The 22,615-nt window shown below is 36.6% G+C and overlaps 1 protein-coding gene across 1 annotated transcript in view; it reads right to left on the bottom strand.

Moving 5' to 3' along the window:
• The window catches only part of TMC1 (transmembrane channel like 1), a 153,838-nt gene that overhangs the window by 82,845 nt on the left and 48,378 nt on the right, over positions 1 to 22,615 (bottom strand). The window contains exons 6-7 of the mRNA XM_070794660.1: positions 19,731 to 19,899; positions 13,409 to 13,537 (exon numbers count right to left, since the gene is read on the bottom strand). Coding sequence (XP_070650761.1) covers positions 13,409 to 13,537; positions 19,731 to 19,899 — 298 coding nt within the window. The remainder of the gene's footprint in view (positions 1 to 13,408; positions 13,538 to 19,730; positions 19,900 to 22,615) is intronic.

The raw sequence follows: 22,615 nt of genomic DNA, 5'->3' as shown, positions 1-22,615 counted from the left end.
TTGCAGAGAGTACAGGATGCTTGGACAGTGAGGGAGTCTGTGATAAGAGACAAAAAGAGCCTCCCTGTGGCTCAGGCAGTAAAGAATCTGCCTGCAATGCAGGAGTCCTTGGTTTGATCCCTGGGTCAGGAAGATTCCTTAGAGTAGGGAATGGCTACCGACTCCAGTATTCTCACCTGGAAAATTATATGGGCTACTGTCCATGGGGTCACAAAGAGTTGGAAACGATTAAGCAACTAACACACACACTCTATTGACTAGGACCACATTTCTATTCAATTCTGTGATCTGTATCATATAACTGAGACACAGATTTGAATCTTGGCTCTGTCACATAATATTAGCCGTGTGCTTTTGGGGAGCTGTTGTTGATCCCAAACTTTCTCGCCTATAAAATATGACCAGGGAAAGTCACAGCAATGACAGTTAATGTACTGAATGTTTGCCATAAGCCAGGCAGTTTACATCCATCATCTCATTTAATCCCCACCAAATCCTGCAAGGTGGGAACTATTTTTATCCCCATTACAGAGATGAGGAAACTGAGGATTAGGTCAGTAAAAGAGGTGTCCAAATTTACCCAGACAGTAAGTGGCACAGCACAGCTAGGAACTGAGCTCAGTATCTCCAGTTTCCTCAGAATAACATTATTACTTACCTCATGGGATTGGTATGCTGCTGCTGCTGCTAAGTTGCTTCAGTCGTGTCCAACTCTGAGACCCCAGAGACGGCAGCCCATCAGGCTCCCCTGTCCCTGGGATTCTCCAGGCAAGAACACTGGAGTGGGTTGCCATTTCCTTCTCCGATGCATGAAAGTGAAAAGGGAAAGTGAAGTCGCTCTGTCGTGCCCGACTCTCAGTGACCCCATGGACTGCAGCCTACCAGGCTCCTCGGTCCATGGGATTTTCCAGGCAAGAGTACTAGAGTGGGTAAAGACATATAAAAGTTGAGACAGCATAAACAAAACAGTTTCTTGGTATACCACGTTTATATGGTACTTTTGATTAGTATTCAAAAATATTTATTATTTTTCTGGGGAAATGTATTTGATACACTGAGTAAAAGGCCAGAATAAAGAACGATTCTGACATGACTCAGTAACTGAGCATGTATGTACGCTATCTTTACAACTCTGTAAAAATTGTATGTGCCAATGACCAAAGACTGGGCAATTATGCAAATAATTAGTTCCTCTATCTTCTAAACGTATAATATTGTCATACAGTTTTGTTTACAGTAATAAAATAAGATTTACGGTAATAAAATACAGGTTTTTTTTGTTTCAAGGCACTGTGCCATATGAAGGAAAAAAAAGAATGTGGTTCTGTGCTTTTCTGTAAGGCATTTCTAATTTCATAAGAAAGCTAAGACATAGATAAATATTAAGGGAATCATTTAATTGCTACCAAATGAGTAAACTGTGGTGTTGAAGACTCTTGAGACTCCCTTGGACTGCAAGGAGATCCAACTAGTCCATTCTGAAGGAGATCAGCCCTGGGATTTCTTTGGAAGGAATGATGCTAAAGCTGAAACTCCAGTACTTTGGCCACCTCATGTGAAGAGTTGACTCATTGGAAAAGGCTCTGATGGTGGGAGGGATTGGGGGCAGGAGGAGAAGGGGACGACAGAGGATGAGATGGCTGGATGGCATCACTGACTCGATGGACATGAGTCTGGGTGAACTCTGGAAGTTGGTGATGGACAGGGAGGCCTGGCATGCTGCGATTCATGGGGTCGCAAAGAGTCGGACACGACTGAGCAACTGAACTGAACTGAGTAAATAGTAAAATTAAGGGCTGGAAAAAGTCAGATGAAAGAGTAGGCTGGTTAGAAGGAAACTTGAACAAAAGGATTCAGATACATAGTCAAGGTTGCTGGAAGGACATTACAGTGCAGGGAACTGGTGTGAACAATGGTGAAGAGATGGAAATATATCTGGGGCCTTCAGATGGCTGATGAAGAAAACAGTCTAAGTGCTTAAAGGAGGAGTAGGCACGCCCAATGCCAGGTTAAGCAGTGCAGAATTCATTCTGATGTTAATAAGGACCATGAGCATTTTTTTAGCGGGAGACTGATAAGTGCAGTACAGTATGCTATCTGAAAAATGTTGCAACAATGATTTGCAAGATGAATTAGAGGAAAACCAAGAAAGGCTGGATGTATTAATAACTTGTTTTCTAACGCCTTTATACAACCTGCTTCCTCTTTCTGGAATGCCCTTCCCCTCTTCGCCACATGATTTCCTCCTTTTCATTTTCAGTTCAACAGCCAGGTCCATACTACAGCTCTTCCATAAGCTCTTTCCTGGTTTTCCTTTCTAACACTTACCTCCAGCCACATGTCAGGGTGATTTAACCTCTGCCCTTTACGTAGTAATTACATCACATACTAAAGTTAACCCATGGTCCATTTTCACCTCTGCACTGGGATTTCTTTAAAGCAAGGTCCATTGTCTCAATTTCTAATTTCCCAATATTTAATATAGCACCTGGCATAGAAGTAAGTTTCAACAAATGTTATTTGAATGAATGAACACCTCCAAGACTAGATGATAGTCTGCTGTGGGATACCTGTGGGATCTTTTAAAAATTCCAAAGGCCAAGTGTCCCCATCTCAAGTCCACTTAAGTCACAGTCTCTAAGGATGGGACATAGGCATCAATACTTTTCAAGGTCCTTAAATGATTCCAATGTAAACAAGTTGAGGATCAAATTCAGAACTAAACTAAATTTTATTTGTTGAGACTAGTAAATTTAAGAGATTTTTATGTGGCCACACAGTTGCTGGAGGGTTGGGCTAAAAAGTTACTATATCAAATATGATTATTTTGGTGACCCCTGGCATTGACAATACTCCATGTATTTTGAAACATGATAAATTTATTTTGGTGAATAACTTCATCTTGAAAAATAACTAGCTCACTCTATCTTGTATCCCTAAAGGACAACTGAAAAATTTGTTTTTTCAACAACTAAAAATTTCTGAAACAATCTGAAGACAAGCAACAAAGAACACCAAAAACGCTGGCTGAATATTCATATAACCTCTTAGCCTGTATGTGTGGCTTATTTTGGTCTGCCTCCTTTTAATAGCATCATTTCACAGATTCAACAGATTTTACATATATATTAGAGACAGAGAGATCATTAAGACCCCTAAACATTTCATCAGCAATAAACATTACAATGATCTGTTTTTACCAGCTCTGATGACATTCATGAAGATATGTCAAAGCTAGCTGCTGGTATTAGTGAAAAACTAAAGCAAAGCTTGGGTAGGTCAAACCTGTATTAAGTTCAAAGTTACTACCCATAGAAATTCTTCAGAACTAAGATAATTTCTTTGCTCCCTGTGAGTATAAAACAATGCTAATTTTCATGGCTGGCTTAAATGTCAATTAAAAACTCAAACATAATTTAGTTGTACCCTAGAGGTCAGTCAGGCATCTCAGAGTAATTTTAGATGAATCAAGGGAGAAACAACATAGCTGGGCTTTAGTAGTTTAATAAAGAAAGAAAGAACACTAGATCCTCTTTCTACTTGCTGATTAAATGTTTTCCTAATTCTATTCTACCTGATTAATTTAAAAATCAATTTATGTTTAACAGTATTCCTCCCATGGATGGAGGAGCCTGGTAGGCTGTAGTCCCTGGGGTCGCTAAGAGTCGGACACGACTGAACGACTTCACTTTCACTTTTCACTTTCATGCATTGGAGAAGGAAATGGCAACCCACTCGTGTTCTTGCCTGGAGAATCCCAGGGACGGGGGAGCCTGGTGGGCTTCCGTCTACGGGGTCGCACAGAGTTGGACACGACTGAAGCGACTTAGCAGCAGCAGCAGCAGCAGAGAGAGGAGAAAGAAGACAATATAGATTTTCCCAGGAGGTAAAAGTTTGTGCTGAGTTTTAGATATTGGTCACAACATAAACTAGTTTTCTGCTTTATGAGGACACCAAAAAATTTTAAGATTTGTAAATTGTCAGCAGAGATGATGTGCAAATGAGTTGCTAAAAAGAATTCTTTCTCCATCTAAAACAATCTATAACAGTAACTTTATAAATATCTCTCCAGATCTTATTAAGCTCTATATCAAGGATTTTTTGTTTTATTTTTGTTTTTGTCTTGTTTTAATGAATCAATGAGCATGCAATTAGCAGCACTAAAATCTGAAAGTAGGGGTGGCATTACATGGGCTGCAGAGTTCTGGGCCATATCCCTAAGACATCTAGGTATATCCCAGTATATTGCTATTGCTTTGACTTTAGGGCAGAAATGAGATTTAGGAAGACCAAGTCCTTAAAGACACAAATGAATCTTAAAATCAAGAGGTTAAGAGTAATAAGAAAAGTGAAATATAAAATCTCATCTTGACTAATCTTAACCCCAAAGATTTTCAAAATGGCAGAGTATCCTCTCCCTACCTTCATTGTGGGAAAATTATACTCACAATTAGGTAGAAATAGCACTGAAAATGTAGATTGCTACACATAGATGTAAGAAAGACCTATCTGAAATTCTGATCAACAAGGAAATTTATTTCTATAATTTTTTATTCTCCTTTTTACTCATTTTTTCTAAGTATTCATTGAGTGTGTTTTATGTTTTTAGCAGACTTAAGTGGTTCAAAAAACTAAAGAAACATGGAGATTCCTTCCTGAAGCTTAAACCCTATTAAGAAAAAATGAGATATAGGCCCACAGAACTGTTATACAACAGTACTAGACAGCCTTGAAGTGAAAAGGGAGAGGTTAGTGGAGGCTTGAGAGCTTGTTGAAGACATTGTAGATGAGATAAGAACTAAACAAGACATTAAAGGGCTGATAGACTTGAGTAGGCAGAGAAAGACATTTCAGGCATAAATTTGCAGAAATTTCCTCAACAAAGGAGACATTTCCACCATGAATATCAAGTACAATCTCATATTCTTAGATACACTAACATCCAGGGATTGGCAGACAGACTGTGCTAATTTCGCTTGGTTGGTTTATATGCATTCTAATGAAGCATGTTTAATGAATTCTGAATCCTGTGAAACAGACGGATTCACAGGGCACTGCCTCAGAATGAGAGGAACCATTCTGTTTTGAAAGTTTTGGTAAAATATTTCTGCATAACACCTGTGTGTTCATATTTAGTCCCTGGTCAACATTTCTAAGTATCATGAAATATTTTTTTTCAAAATTTTGTGTGATGATATTTAGGAATGCTAGAAAGCCTTAGCTTTCTGTTAGAACAGTATGTTCTGTCTTGATCCAAGAGTGGGCAAGAAACTTTAAATGATGGCAGTTCAGTGAACTCTACAAATAATGAAGACTACCTGGTAAATTGCTTGCTACAAGATACACTTAGATCTAGGTCTCTCCTGAGCATTTGTCAACACAACTTACTCAAGGTCATCCACAGAGCATAGTATATTCCGATGTGAATTAATCTTTCTGCTGAGCTGACTTGGAGTCTTACTATTTCACAGTCTCCTTCCATAGCCTTCCTTCTAAGCTTTCCTGACCCATATGACCAACCACTGGCCAAGAAACACTATAATAGTATGCTTAAAATATAAAAATTAATTCATCCAAAGAATCATGTATCTCTTATAGATATTTGAATGTGAATATGTATGTATATGGTCAGTAGCATATACATACACGTGTGTACATATATTACAAAAGCATAATTAACAGGACTATTTGAAAGAAATAATTTATATTTAGTTTAAAATTCTCTAAAATCAGGACGTCTTAGACATAATATACTGAATATGAAAGACTATTCTCCTTTCTTCAGCTCATCTTATTTTTTATGATATTCTAATAGACTGCTCTCCAAATTTACTTTTAGTATATGCATTTTAACAAAATGTAACCATTTTTGTTCTATAGCAATAAGCTTATTTAAGTCCCCTGAAATACTGTTCTACCAGCCATTTCTTGGTTATATAGATAAAAACATTTTCAAAAATGCCTTAATTATTCTCTTTTATTATAAACCTGATAAAGTTAAGGGTTGTCTTCATAATTAGTATCTTATCTGATATCTGTATCATACTTTCCCCAAACAACAAGGACACATTTCTCAAATTAAGTTTATTTTGTGCTCATCATGTGCACAGTTGCTTTCTTTTTACTGTTAATATATTACATTAAATATATTTAATAGCATTCCTAAATACTAGCAGAGACATTACTTTGCCAACAAAGGTTCGTCTAGTCAAGGCTATGGTTTTTCCTGTGGTCATGTGTGGATGTGAGAGTTGGACTGTGAAGAAGGCTGAGCACCGAAGAATTGATGCTTTTGAACTGTGGTGTTGGAGAAGACTCTTGAGAGTCCCTTGGACTGCAAGGAGATCCAACCAGTCCATTGTGAAGGAGATCAGCCCTGGGATTTCTTTGGAAGGAATGATGCTAAAGCTGAAACTCCAGTACTTTGGCCACCTCATGCGAAGAGTTGACTCATTGGAAAAGACTCTGATGCTGGGAGGGATTAGGGGCAAGAGGAGAAGGGGACGACAGAGGATAAGATGGCTGGATGGCATCACGTCGATGGACGTGAGTCTGAGTGAACTCCGGAAGTTGGTGATGGACAGGGAGGCCTGGCGTGCTGCGATTCATGGGGTCGCAAAGAGTCGGACACGACTGAGCAACTGATCTGATCTGAAATACTTTTAAGTCATAGTCGATGAATTTCTCCTTTTAATCAGTTTCCGAAGATCATGTAATTATAGATAGTCTAAGAACAAGTTGTGAAAATTAGCTATCACTTACAGCTAAAATTCTAAGGAGTGCAAGTTAGGTAAACTGCTATTTATCAAAAATCTTAGGAGGCTATGTTACTTTGGTAAGCTGGAAAAACTAACTCATTGTGTCTTACCATATACAAAACACTGACTGATAATACCGTGAGAAAGTAGTGTACAATGAAACGCAATTAAGAAGATGAAAATAACAATATGTCACCTATCTAAAAGAAAACTTTGGAACTTCTTTATTGCTAACATTTATTTTAAATCATTATCTTATAGTGTGCCATTTTAAAAATCCGTGTTTCTTTGAACTATAGGATTATTTGAATTCTGGATAAGCAGATGTTCATGGAAGGTAACAAATAAGATTGCCAAGAATCTTGGTATGCATCCTTGAATATTAGCATTTTTCACCCATTTTTTCGGTGACTAATACCTTTCCACCAGCCATATGGGCAGAATTTCAGGCTGATTTAACTAGCCTGTATGCTCAGGATTTTGAGATAGAACAGTCATAAATTCCTTCACAGCTCTCCAAAAGATACAGGAGCATGGACAGGTCCATGTGCCACCGGCAAAGCTGGCCAAACCAAGATGAAGAACACAACGTCTCCAGGAAACCATGGTAAAATGGCACAATATGGATAAAAAAAATTCAATGAGTCATGAAACAAATAAAGAAAGAGAATTCTTGGTAGACAAAAGTATGTTTCTCTCAAATAATTCAGAACTATTTTAACAATTGAAAAAGTTTCCAGAACATACAAGTCCCAAGCAAAAAAAGTCACTTTCTCATTTGGTTCCTTTCAATATCCTTCAAGGGAGAATTCCAAAATATTATTAGAAATTTTTTGTGGTTATTATTAAAATAACCACAGTAATTTTCTAAGGACTCACAATAAAACAGCAAATATTAACAGTCTAAATCCCAAGACAGAAAGACTTGTTGGGGACACTGTTCTTATTTAATATGGAAAGATTCCTTCTAAGACCATGAAAATGATGAGACAGACAATTGTGGCAGGTGAACTCTAAGGTAAACAATTTCTGAAATCAATCAAGAACTGAATACTCCTGAATAAAAGCTTTTCCTCTTTAAGATGAATTTTGAAAAGAACAGAATAGGAGGAAAGAAGAAAGAAAGATTGAAAATCTCTAGACATGTTAAAAAAAAGAAATTGAGCATGGTGATAAGATAAAATAACTAGGATAAGAGGTTACTAATGCATGGCGGCCAACAAACAAACAAACTGCTGTCACTTCAGTGAACAAAGAATGCTGCCTGCTATCAAGCCGTCAGTCACTGCAGCCATCTCCTAACTTTGCACCCTGAGGGAACTTCAGGTGGAGAAAAACTGAATACTGACCCTAGATAGTTCAGATGCACATCTAAGGAATAATTTCAGTGAGCCTGGACTCTTGGATCTTCCCACACATAAAAAAGCACTAAAATCATTAAAGTGAGATGTCTGTTTTTCTGTGATTAGCAGTGATCTTCTCATGTTTGACCACATTTTTTGTTTGTTTTCAGCAAAAACTCCTATATATGCTGGCTCCTCCATAAACTCTTTGGAATAGTTCCTCAGACCTGTCTGAGAGGCTGTCTCCCAGGCAATAGTACTCGGTAAAGTCCCCAAATAAAGCATAACTTGCAACTTTGGGGTTGTACGGGGGACTTTTTGTTTTTTATTATCAGTTGACAGCACTTTTGAACTTTAGAGTCCAGAAATTATAGAATAATGTTTTTTTCTCACAGGTAGTCCTAATTTAAACATTTCATTGTTGATTAGAATTTAAATAAAGGAAATATGTTCTATCATAATAAATAGGTTCTATTCTTTAGCTTCTCCTCTTAACTGCTCCAGATTAAGATCTCTCTAATATAAGCTTAATCAAAGGGCATCACTAGATCCCCCCCGCATTGGGGTGCTGCAGCTGACTCAGCCACTGACTGTTAAATTTTCAGGACTTTTGTGAGCTGGTTCATAAACTGTTAGTAGCTTGAAATTAATCATAATGGGGATATTTACACCATGGAAATTGGCAAACACTATGAATCAAAGTTTCAGCACATTCCTGCCTTTTACTCACACATTTATCTAGGCCTTTAACAGGTCTCAGTCATGTTAATGATTCTCTTGCTTTGGGAATGTGTGTCCAACAACAAAAGAAATCACCATGAACAGTGATACTCAGGGGACAGTAATTGAATGCTTATGATGTACAGAGCACAAGGCTAGACCCTGAAGTAGTAAAGAGCTATCAGACCCCTGTCACATTCTTAGGAGTTCAAAATCTATTCTAAAGGAAAAGAGATTTATATACAATTTTAAAATGAGATATAATGCAGCACAACAACAGAGCCAAATGAATAATAGACAGACTATCTGAGTTCTCTTTCTATAGGATTTGGCAGAGAAAAGACCACAGGGAGACAATAATTCATGAAGGGGATAGAACTCAGTTGGAAGAAGCATAGGCTGCAGACAAATGGAGAGGAGACTGAAGCAAAGTGAGAAAGGCCACCAGAGTGTCTAGGGAAGACTGTTTATTTTGCTGGAAAACATGGTTCAAATGAGAAGCAGTATGAGAGTAGGAAAATTATGAGGTTTTGCAGATGAAGAAAACTCGATTTGAATGTTCACCTTAATAGTTATTAGCTGTGTGAGGCTACCTTACCTCTGTAAAGTTTTCTCATCTGTACAATAGGAATAACTTTGCATTTTAAGTTTCTTTTGAAATACCACTTTGAATATGTCATCTCTATGTTCAAAGCTTTCAATGTCCCTGGTAATTACAATAACAAAATTTTAAAGTTTTTGATTAAAAAAGTCAGTGAGCTCCACTATCTGAATTCAAAATCTGAATTCCAGCTCTTTGATTTAGAAATAATTAGTTATTGACAATGATGACCATGAGGGTTTGGAGATGGACAAGACCATCTCCAAAAATTTTTGAGAGTCCCAAGATGAATTATGGCTTATGAGAACTATACCTGGGTCTCCCACAATATATATCCTCAGAACCATAAACCTCCATTCCTGAGGCTTTACTCTAAGACACATCTTAAAACCCCTACCCTCTGTAAAAATCTGTTTTAGAAGTTTCACAAGTTTTTCAGAGTCCAGAGCCAGATGGGAAGACTTGGAACCCAGATACAGATCCAAACCCATGAGGAAAATATCTGTTCCAGTTATATCGAGCCTAGTGTCTTGGATTCCATTGACTTAACCAGAAGTGATGACTGGAGGCTGCTTCTGGGAATAACATAATCCACTGACACTCTGTCAGAGTTTGAAGTCTCTGAAAGGAATAAATGGTGGGAGGAAAGACGCCTGGCTCCCATGTTTTAATAACACTGGGGTAGGGAAAACTTTATTGTTGTTGTTTAGTCACTAAGTCATGTCCAGCTCTTTGTGACTCCATGAGATTTCCCAGGCAAGAATACTGGAGTCGGTTGCCATTTCCTTCTCCAGAGTATCTTCCCAACCCAGGGACTGCATCCATGTCTCCTGCACCTCAAGCGGATTCTTTACCTCTGAGCTATCAAGGAAGCTCCAGGGAAAACTTTACCTGCATGTAAATACTATGAAGTATTGATTCCAGTATGTAACTGGGACCCTTGGGGGAGAACCTCAATACAGCATTCAGAAACCTGCAAAGGGAAATAGGTCAGGCACTGTAGTACCAACAATTTTATCACAGAGGCTGAAACCAAGAGAATCAGGCTGATCATGGCCAATGGCACCAGCTGTGCAGAATACTGCAAAGCCACAAAGCAGGAGCCATTTCTGGCTATGGAGAATCATCACAAGACAATGGGCATTGCTGTCAGGTGAGAAGCCACAGTTGTTTCTTATCTGGGCCTAAATCTGTGCTTCCATTCTGCAGTCTGGCTTTCACCCCAACTTTCTGAATCACTGTCTTGGTAGCATGCCTAACTTGCTCCCCAGATGCATGTGTAGGAGGCAACAAATGAATGCTTATAAGGTCCAGCTAAGAAGCATGAATAAGTGATGTGGATTGTTTGGGAACTGTGCACACTGAAGAGTGAATACCCTATTAGTAGGGGATAGCAATTGCTTAGTCTCAGTTATTATTTTCATGTAGGAATGTGGACCACACTTTCTTCTTATCCAGGAGATGAATATCTGAATTTTAAAATGTGAAATCTTCTACTTTTTAAATTTAAGAACAAAGAAAAAAATTATTATTTTTATTAAATGATTAAAATGTTAAATTTTATGTTACATATATTTAATCATAATTAAAATAATAATAATAAAAGAAAAAGAAACAAAAAGCATGTGGGCCAAATAAAAACCATTTATAATCTAGATTCAGCTGCAAACTCCCCATTTTTGACCTCTGCTCTAGTAATAGGACCTGTGTTGCCCTTCCTTCCATCCCAATCTTTATCTCTCCCTGTGTCTAAAAATGGCTAAATCCCTGGACTCCAGTCTAAGGCCCCAGGATCCAGAATCTGCTACAAGATGACTTTGTGGGTACATTTTGAAAAATGTAGAAGTGGCTGACAATAGATTCTGCTGAACTGTAAAGATACCCTCTTTTCTTTCTTGGAGCATCAAAATCAGTTGTCCATCCTGCCAGACTGTCCAGACTGCTATACCGATGTGCCACCATCCCCCAAGGCTCCTGGGGTTGCCTATGGCTAAGTCTGCTCCCACCCATTCCTGCCAAGCCCTATACCCTCCCCATCGCTCCTGTTATACTGCAGGAAATCAGGCAACACTGAGTCTGTCCTGAGATACAATGATAATTACAAGTTGTGTTTCCCAGCTTTGTGCAATATTCTGGCACACTGATTAGTGTTTCATATGAAATAACGTACTTTATGAGTCCAGTAACCCTGTAAAATAGTAAAATTTCATATGAAACCTGAGGACTACACAGTTCATTCAAATTTGCACAGCCTTTAAATGGGAGATCTGAGATTCAAACTCAAGCCTGACGCCCATCCCTTCTCCACTGCTCTGTATGGAAAATGCAGACAAGGAAGAGCAAGGGCTATTTCTACACCTCCATGCAGATGGAAAGGGAGGATATATTTCCTGGCATTTTTACTCAATTTCACACCATGCTTTGAAAGTTCAAAATATTATTACTATATAATTTTACAACTTTCCACATACAGTTACCTGTGGTTTCAGGTTTGGGGATTTCATGGTCAGCAATATTTTAAGACATATTTTGGGAACCAACATAAGGTTGCCAAGCATCTATTTTGCTAAGTAAGGATATTTTTTAAACCTATTATTTAGCATCACTATCACTTCATTGAATGAAAACTATTTTAACACACATACACTCACACACGGACAGGCACATGTATATACATTAATAGCTTCATAGAACCAGAAATGCTACTTGTCTTTGACCTCATTTATGACTGGTGTACATGCACAAACATAGGGAGTTCCCAGCCTACAGCTGTGTGGTGTTCCAGAAATTTTCTGAGAAGACCACTCTTTGGAACTCCACAAAACAATACTGTTAGAAATGATACCTAGGTTCCCACCTAGGTATACCTAGGTTACCTTTCCCATAGGGTAAAGCTGGAATATCTTGTTTTATTTTGGATACAGGGTGACTGAGGTCCCAGAAATTTAAGCTATTTCCTTAAATAATGCACAGCCTCTTGCAGAGCCAAGATTAGTAGTGAATTACCCTGATAGCTGCTTCAGTTCTTTTTTCATCACCCAAGACAGAAACATTTTCCCCTAATTTTAACATTATTATATATACACTAAACATTTAATGTTATTATTTAAATAGGCTTGTGGAGGGATAGCTTTGGAAATTTACCACCGTTTATAAAAATGATTCTGTGGGGAAAATGCAATCAGTAGCACATCTGTGAGATGCAAACACGGTTGTTATCACAGACACGTCCTTTTTATTCATGCCCCGCTTCCCCAACCACTATGGCAAGGAAATAAAGTGTGATCCTCAGAGGCAAATCTGCTTGCAGTCCCAGGAAAGGGATAATCATTTGACTTTTTTTATCAGGAGTTTATAAATCTATGTGTCTCTGAGTGCATCAACACTCAACATAAGAGTGAAACTGGGTTGCTGACATGTTACCAGGGAATAGCTATTAGCATAACCCTTAATTGGAATCCCATTTACTGTTCAGTTGGCTTAGTATCCTCCCTGTGCTTTAATAAGAGCTGTCACATGAATATATCATTTGATGCCGGAACCCTGCAGAGAAACTAGAGTGTGCAATCCAACAAACTTGTAAAATTCAAATGTAGTATCTTTTTCAGAGAGATAGTAATGAATGTATTAAACTAAGGAAATTCTCAGTTCAAGGAGCAAATAATTAAAGGTGATCAGAGGTTGTAAGATTCCAAAAAATGAATTTAATTATGGCTGTTTTCTTTTATAATCATTATCCCAGCCTCTCTAGTTATATATATATATGTGTGTGTGTGTGTGTGTGTGTGTGTGTGTATATGTACATATATGATATGTTAACATTTGATACATTAATTATGTATATATGGCCATGAACATTATATATAATGAGTGCTTTATATAAATGATGTACTACATATAGTATTATCTATAATGTATAGGAAATAGAGAATTTTGGAAATCAGTAGCAAGGAAAGTGTTTCTAATTATGAAAAGTGGCATCATACTTGAGAACTTCAATTTTCTTCTCCATTTTCCAAGGCTTGCATTTGACAGTAGCGATCATTTGTCTTTTCTCATCTAACTCTGCCTTCAATCTTTCCAATTCCTCTGCATCTATTTCTTCTTCTTCTTCCCTTAAAAAAAAAAAAGAAAAAAAAAAAAAAACCTTCTTTAGTAAAGTTAAGATTTGCTTGACTTCCAAACTTAATGAATGCTATCAGATACTCAGCTGATTAATGCATAACAACTTGGTTGTATACAATGAATGCTGAGATCCATAAGCCTTAGAGCTTACAGCTGAATGCTGATGCAGGGTTTCTGGAATTACTGTAACTTTAAAAAATAGTATTTATTTTCTCAAGTCCTGAAACCTTTTTATGTCCATAGTCTCAAATTTTCAGAAAATCCATGGAAATAAAAAGCTATTAATATATTTTCTTCTCTTCTTTGTTCCCCTGTACATCTTCCCCCTCCAATTCTACATTTCATTTGAAAACTTTATTTTTCAACAAGGATAGTAAATTAGAGGTGAAAGTGTCTTTGAAGTGCCCTTAAAAAATTTGTTAGCCCTGTCTCAAGAGAAAGAGAAAAACTGAAATAGGAAAAAATAAAAGGAATCTATTCCTCTAAGGTAACTTAATCTGTTAATTAAGCTCAAAACTTCAATTGATAAAATTGAACTCAAAGTGTACTTGATAGAAGTCAATCCTTTGAAGAGGGCTTCAAAGGAATTTAGTTTCTCACTGAGCAAATGAGATGGATCTTTTCTCTTCTGTGTTCCTAGTATTGCAAAAAATATCAAAGGTTCCAAAACTCAAAGAAAACAAAATCTAAACATGAGCGACAAAGTTTATAAATTGAAGAATATGATGCCCTGTTGTAGAGAACAATGTTTTTGGTAAGAGATTGTTTCAGTTATGAGTTATTGTTGCAAAGAGATCAAACCAGTCAATCCTAAAGGAAATCCACCCTGAATATCCACTGGAAGGACTAATGCTGAAGCTGAAGCTCCAATACTTTGGCCACCTGACGCGAAGAGCCAAACTCACTGGAAAACACCCTGATGCTGGGAAACACTGAAGGCAAAAGGAGAAAAGGGTGACAGGAGATGAGATAGTTAGATGGCATCACTGATACAATGGACATGAATTGAGCAAACTCTGGGAGTTGGTGATGGACAGGGAAGCCTGGCGTGCCGCAGTCCATGGGGTCTCAAAGAGTCAGACATAACTTAGTGACTGAACAACAACAACACGGTCACTTAACTTCAAATTTACCCTTTTAGACTTAATATTGTGATTCTGTGGCTGTGACTCTGTAGGACACATTTCTAGTTTGTCAGTTGGCTCAATATTCTGCTGTCATAATTGGCTGCCAATAGAGTATACTAAGAAGGGACTTGGTTTTTCCTTTAGCTTCCCGTTTGCCTCTTGTGGGATGCTTACTCTTCAGCAATTCTTTTTCACCCCAAGAGCTGCAGGGCCTTCCCATAGCTGCAGGTGAGACTGGTTTGCCAGTTTTTCCAACATTAGCAGAACCAGCTTCATCACTCACCCTGTAGACACCAGCACCACTTGAGCATCGCCCCCTCTGCAGTAGTTTCAGCTCCCCGGGTCTCTCCTCTATGCTTTTAGGTTTTAATTTCAACCTCTTTCCATTGTTCCTCCAGCCCATGGTGTGCTATTTGCTTCCTATAGTTGCTATTACCATGATGCTTAGTGTTTTCATCTTTCCAGTAACCTATTTATTATTAGCCTAGTGATTATTTGTACCTACTAAATCAGTTAGTGCTGGGAGAAATATCAATAACCTCAGATGTGCAGATGACACCACCCTTATGGCAGAAAGTGAAGAGGAACTAAAAAGCCTCTTGATGAAAGTGAAAGTAGAGAGTGAAAAAGTTGGCTTAAAGCTCAACATTCAGAAAAATGAAGATCATGGCATCTGGTTCCAACACTTCATGGCAAATAGATGGGGAAACAGTGGAAACAGTGTCAGACTTTATTTTTTTGGGCTCCAAAATCACTGCAGATGGTGATTGCAGCCATGAAATTAAAAGATGCTTACTCCTTGGAAGGAAAGTTATGACCAACCTAGATAGCATATTCAAAAGCAGAGACATTACTTTGCCAACAAAGGTCCGGCTAGTCAAGGCGATGGTTTTTCCTGTGGTCATGTACGGATGTGAGAGTTGGACTGTAAAGAAGGCTGAGCACCGAAGAATTGATGCTTTTGAACTGCGGTGTTGGAGAAGACTCTTGAGAGTCCCTTGGACTGCAAGGAGGCCCAACCAGTCCATCCTAAAGGAGATCAGTCCTGGGTGTTCTTTGGAAGGATTGATGCTAAAGCTGAAACTCCAGTACTTTGGCAACCTCATGCAAAAAACTGATTCACTGGAGAAGACTCTGATGCTGGGAGGGATTGGGGGCAGGAGGAGAAGGGGACAACAGAAGATGAGATGGCTGGATGGCATCACCGACTCGATGGACAAGAGTTTGGGTAAACTCTGGGAGCTGGTGATGGACAGGGAAGCCTGGCGTGCTGCAATTCATGGGGTCGCAAAGAGTTGGACACGACTTAGCAACTAAACCACCACCAGAGTTTTTAATCAGGTCATGGTTACTGAAACAGAAATTTAATTAACCCTGTAAAATAACATCTGTCATTGATAGCTTGGTTGGGTTTTTTTTTAACCAATTAAGATATTTTTCTTAGAATAGTAATCCTGGTTTAAGTGAACTATGGAAGTGCACTCATACTAAGATACAACTCTGAATGTCGTTAAGTTGTTTCTATTTTAAACATTTGATGTTTATTATATAAAATCCTTCCCTGGTAGCTCAGATGGTAAAGAATCCTCCCGCAATGCACGAGACCTGGGTTTGATCCCTGACTTGGGAAGATCCCCTGGAGGAGGGTATGGCAACCCACTCCAGTATTCTTGCCTGGAGAATCCCCATGGACAGAGGAGCCTGGCAGGCTACCATCCATATGGTTGCTGAGTCGGACAAGATTGAGCGATTAAGCATACATACATATAAAATCCTATGGTGCTGTACAAGGATAACAAAATACTTACACAGAATGAAAGAATGATCTATTTCATGTTTGGATTTACCATGTAATTAAAGCTTATTTCTCTACATTTCTCTACGTTCCTAAATACTAATTATGTAGTTTCCTGCTGTCTTAAACCCAGTACTTTACATGTTTAACATATTCAGATTCTATGACTCCTTCAAAAATCATATGAAATGTCTTCAATACCCTTTTCTGATTGTCCTTACGAGATAGTTTTCTTTAAGACTCTAAATCACTTTTTACTTCCCTGGCACATTTATACAGCCTTATTTCATAATAATTGTGTCTAAGTGGCCTCTCCCTTACTATGTTATTAATTTGTAGAGAATGGAGGCAATTTCACATTCATATCCATATCTTCCAAAGAAATTAGCAAATTATCTTTGACAGAAGTGGAGCTGAATAAATATTTATTAAATAAATGTTTATGTACAGAATTTTTCTGGATGACAGGATTACCAACAAGTACACTAAAATAAAATATAACAATGTCTTCCAAGTTATGGAAAGATATTTATTCCTACACTAAAAGATCTCAGACTGGTATATTTTTAATCTTTGTGTTGTTAATTGTCGATTGCTCCAGTACGATCATGCTGTGCTACAATGTATAGTTGTTCTCAGCTAAATTACCTTCAAATATGCAGGTAGTTAAGATATTACATTTTTTGTATAATTTAAATATAATAATGCATGATTAAACATTGCATTACAGGGAAACAGCTTTTCCAGGAACCACTCAAAGAAAGTGCTAATCATATTAAAAAAGTGTAGCACAGGCATGCTTTGCTTCTAAAATGTAGGGCTAATTTGTGTAAGAATGGCTTTCTATCTTAGTTTTGATTTATTTAAACAACAGTTGTTAGGAAAAAAGGAGGCATAATGTGCTGAATTTCTCACTGCTATAAACGTATTACTTATTCACTTAAAACTGGGTCAAGAAAAGCATATAATATTATTAGAAATACTTCAAAATGCCAAACAAGGCAGTTTTTGTTAACCATCTCCAAAGACAGTTAACATTACAACCTTGGATTTAGTTGTTTTCAAATGTTTTTTCAGTGCAAGAAAAATTCCCTAAGGTGTTTTACATGAAAATTTAAATAAAAGAAGATCATGAATTAGTTAACCTAAATAAATGTGCCATGATTTGCCTACTAATCTTTCTCAAAACATATTTGCTAATACATTTTCTTAAAAACAGAAGGGCTTATCTTCAAAGTGAACAATGGAATATGGACCCTGAAATAGTGATCAGAACTGTCAATCATCATAAGTAATTTATATTATTTAAAATAGTTGTAAAAATTATGGCGATAATAATATAATTTACAAAACCTATGGAGAGAAAATTCATTTTAGTCAAGACTGGTTCTGCAGAGGAGAAGGGAGGATGGGAGACGGGTGCTTCTGGCTTCTCAGAATCAGGATGAGAGTGGGACCAGCTAAGGACAGACCCTGTCACAGGGACAAGATTGCCCCAGGTAACAGGGGCCAAGACCCAGTTGATTCACATGGTCCTATTTCTAGAGGTTGAGCCTTGACAGGAGGCCCTTGAGCAGACCAAGAAAGCAAAGGAATTCCCATCTGAGTCATCTTTTAAAAGCGACATCTCTGAAGCACAGGTGGAGAGGAAAAGGTAAATTCTGGAACACAATCTATATCATTTATATGTCTATTGGTGATGTTTCCTCAATGAAATACCATGGTCAGAAAGCATCACCTTTGCTAGTAGGAAATATTACTACCTAATAATAGAAATAACAATCATAATAAGACATGAAACTTAAAAGGGTGTTTTGTTTTTGAAAAGAATGAAACATAAAAATACTTGAAGATAGACATAAAAAATATCAGAGTAAAACAGAAAGCAGGTGATGTCTTAGTATTCAAGGATAGAAGAAAGAAGAGGAGATTGGGGAGAGGGAGAAAAAGGAAGAGAAGGATAAAGAAGAGTAAGAGAGAGATTTAAAACCTTAAGTCAACAAAAATACAATGAAGAAATGGGTGGGGTTACTCATTATAAAAGGAACCATCAGAGGGATGGTATGGGGAGGGAGGAGGGAGGAGGGTTCAGGATGGGGAACACATGTATACCTGTGGTGGATTCATTTTGATATTTGGCAAAACTAATACAATTATGTGAAGTTTAAAAATAAAATAAAATTTAAAAAAAAAAGGAAGCTAAAAAAATGAAAAAAAAAAGATAAACAATAAATGCAGGAAAATGACAATCAAAAAATAAATAAATAAAAGGAACCATCATCAACTAATGCTAAACTTCTCTGTTGATAAAATATTCACAAATAATAGTTAGTTATTGAATACCACAAGGTGTCATCTTGGGAGGAAATCTTGGAAAGTTTCTCAGCATTTAAAGTTCTAGGACTGTTTCAGAGGACAGAGCCTATCACCTCATGGTGATTCCCATGCCCCACCTAGGGGTGGCAGAGGAGTTATTCTCTTGAATCCTGTCCAAGTGGCCTAGGTTTCCTATTAGTAAATGAGTTTCACATACACAGTTTTTCCACCTTCCTGCCATCTGCCATTTTCCAGGAAGCAAAAACCAGAAAATTACTTTCTTGAATTTTTTCCCTAAACAGCATTTAATATATTACTCTAGACAAAGGTAGCAATCAGAAAATCATTGGCCTGCTAGAAGTGAAAGTCATAGAGTTATATTAAAAAGGAAAGGACAATCTAATCCTCTGTAGGGACAGATAGTTAATACTTTAGACTTTGGGAGCTACATACAGCTCTGTCCCATATTCCTCTTTGTGTGTTTTTTTTTTTAAATTACAGTTTTATTAAAATGATAAGAACCATTCTTGGCTCTTAGGTTGAAATTAACCATAGTTTTCCAACTCCTGCTCTGTAAGATACGTGATTTGGGATCATGTTTATAAGTTTTTCATTTAACTTCATTAACGATGCATTTAACTAACGGAATAACTTTAAAATATTTAAATTAACTATAATATGTTAATGACCCATGACAATTTAGATCTCTCATAAGGAAATCTCTCATAAGTCCATTCTCAATATATATTCATTTAAAAATTCTATTTTAATATTAAAATACATTTAACTAAGTGGAATAAAATGGTGGCATCAGACTAAGCTTGTTTTTCTGAAAGTAGTTTTAATTACCAATTTTAAGGCTAGGGAGTGCCTAAAGAGTGATCTTTCCACATCAGGCACTTTTGAATGAAAAAGAATGTCAATTATAGATCAGAACTAACTTACGCTCCTCTCTTTAACCTCCTCCTTCTCTCTTTCTCTCTGGCCTTCCTTGTTTCTTCATCCTCTGGTTCAGGTTCTGGATCATCTTCATTGATAACATCTCTGGTCCGTTTCCTCTTTGGTCTCAAGCTCTGTCTTCGAGGTAGTTTGTTTTCCTCCTCTTCCTCTTCGCCTAAACACAGCAGTTAATGCTTCAGTGAGTAGTTTCAGAAAAGTGCTTTCCTGATACCAAATGTATTCTTACTTTTTAATTATCATTGTCACACCTCTGAAACCATAATCTAGACATTTGTCATATCAAGATAAAATGCACCATGCCATATATATTTCATAGTCTGCCACTTAAATACACTTATCTACATTCTCATTCTTGTGGTTTAGCTACTCAAATAAGTGAGTATCAATCCCCCAATTCTAATATGCTTAGAATTCCAGCCTTCATTTACTTGCATAACTACATGACTTGGGAGTTTAATATCATACCATGACCTCTCAGACCAAGTTTGTAGATTATCAACTCAATACATAAGGGTGGAGTGTTTAATCACTATGTGCTAATATTACTTCTATCTTAGAACAAATGATAAGAATGCAAGGAAATGCTATAAACTAGAATAATTTTGAAGAAATTAATTTATACCTTGACATAATTCAAATTGTAGATTATCAATTCAATACATAAGGGTTGAGTGTTTAATCACTATGTGTTAATATTACTTCTATCTTAGAACAAATGATAAGAATGCAAGGAAATGCTATAAATTAAAATAATTTTGAAGAAATTAATTTATGCCTTGACATAATTCAAATACCTTTCTAATTCAAATCATTCTCATTCTTTTCTTTTTAACTTTTTAAAAAAACTTGAAACATAGTTGATTTACAATATTGTATTACTTGTTTGGGTGTACTGCAACTGGTTCAGTTTTATATATATATATATATATAAAATATATATATATTGTAGATTATTTCCCATTATAGGTTTTTACAAGATATTAAATACAGCTCCCTGTGTTACCTGGTAAATCCTTGTTGCTTATCTATTTTATGTAAAATCATTTTCATTCTTAACTTCAAATACTTATTTTTCCTAAATTTCTTTCTCTTCCTTAGATGAAATTGATAGTAAATAACTTTGCTTGATCATTCTATCTTTTTGATTAGAAATAGATAACTAATAAATTTAATACGAGATTGAGAGAAATAATATTATTTTATTTTATTCACCAACTGACAATTAATGCCTCACATGTCCATAACTTCTTTGGAAGCTTTCCAGTAAAGAGTAGGAGGAGAATTCAGTTCCTTCCTTCACTGTTTATGACAGACAATCCTACTTCACCTTCACTTTTGCTTTTTAACTTCTGATATTTAGAGTTAATTATTATTAAAAAACAAATATTACTCGTAATTATCACTATCTTTTTAAATAGAAGCTACTATAGGGAAAAAAATTGTGCTTTAATGGAAAACTATGAAATGTCTGTACCATACCCTTTTATGTTGTCTGATGCTAATTCTATGGAAGCTATCTTGTAACTTTGTAAATTGTAGATCACTAGATAGCAATGGAAAATAGTTCTTGTCCGTAGACAAGCAAGTAAACTCAGTGCAGACAACTTTCCACCACCAAAAAAGAAAGGAAAGAAAAAAAACCCCCACAAAACAGTCATGTCTTCACTTACACAATCAGTTCAATATTCCTGATCTATAAATGAATCTGTTCTTTGAATTTTCCTTTGAATTGGTAACTGCTATAAATAGCTCACCAGATTCCTCATTTATTAGTTAAATATGTTCATTTTTACATAGTGTGTGTCATTTTATTTTTTTATAAATTTTGTTCTTTTTAACACTACTTATTAAACTTTAATTGATATTCCAAATCTAAATAAGATCTAAACATTACCAATATTACTAAAGTTTGACTAGCACAGAGAAACAGGAGAATATCTTTTCTAATTAGGTTTTGAAAACTGTACTCTTGTCATCAAGACCAAAAATTTATTAAATACTGTGGCAGATGTTGCATGATTCAAACCCCACTCTGGCATTTTGAAAATCTACCCAGCCTTTATTGTTCATTTTAGTCACTAATCATAGAAAGAACAAGGGCCTCATAGGAACTGAGAAACAATTTCACCCTCAAATAACTCAAAAATTCAAGAAGCCACTTGGTATTCTGCATTTTAGTATATTTTACATTAAAGCTAAGATATTAAACTTGCAGAGTTTTACCATGGATGAAAAGTATATCATTATATTTATCTTTTAGCACTTAGGACAAAAAGGCTATCTTTAGTGTTTTCACTAGTTTCCAAATATTCAAATTCTTAAAAAAAGAAGTGTTTTTACAATTGCCTACTAAATGTGGATTTACATAAACATTACCTTTTGGAATGGGCTCAATTTAGTTTTGAAAGGTAGCAGAATATACCACCTCAGAAAGACATTCAGAATATAACACCCCAAAATATGCCACCTCAGTGTATTGACTATTTTGAGATGTGGCACTTGAAAAACAGCAAATGCAGAAAGAGATTTTCTCTGAATTCCTCTTGTCTGCCTGAAAACAGAGCTTCCTAAAGGAACTCAATTGTCATAAATCCCCTCCCCAGGGATTTCATCCCCAAGGAACACTATAGAAGTGTTCTATAGAGGAGACTATAGGTCAACACCACATACAGACATATTGTATCATAAACTATCATACCTCCTATCTATCCTCTTAAAACTTATTCTCTCCCAAGAGACCTACATACCCCTCACTTTTCCCTATTTAGATGGCATTTAAGTCTAAATTTTAAGCCACCTCACACAATTACTCAGTTTTTTTCTGGGTATCATCCATGTATACATGAGGTGTATGTGTTAATAAACTTCTG

This window comes from Bos indicus, chromosome 8 (assembly GCF_029378745.1).
Source record: "Bos indicus isolate NIAB-ARS_2022 breed Sahiwal x Tharparkar chromosome 8, NIAB-ARS_B.indTharparkar_mat_pri_1.0, whole genome shotgun sequence".
NCBI classification, from domain to species: Eukaryota; Metazoa; Chordata; class Mammalia; order Artiodactyla; family Bovidae; genus Bos; species Bos indicus.
This window is presented reverse-complemented; position numbering and strand designations above follow the sequence as displayed.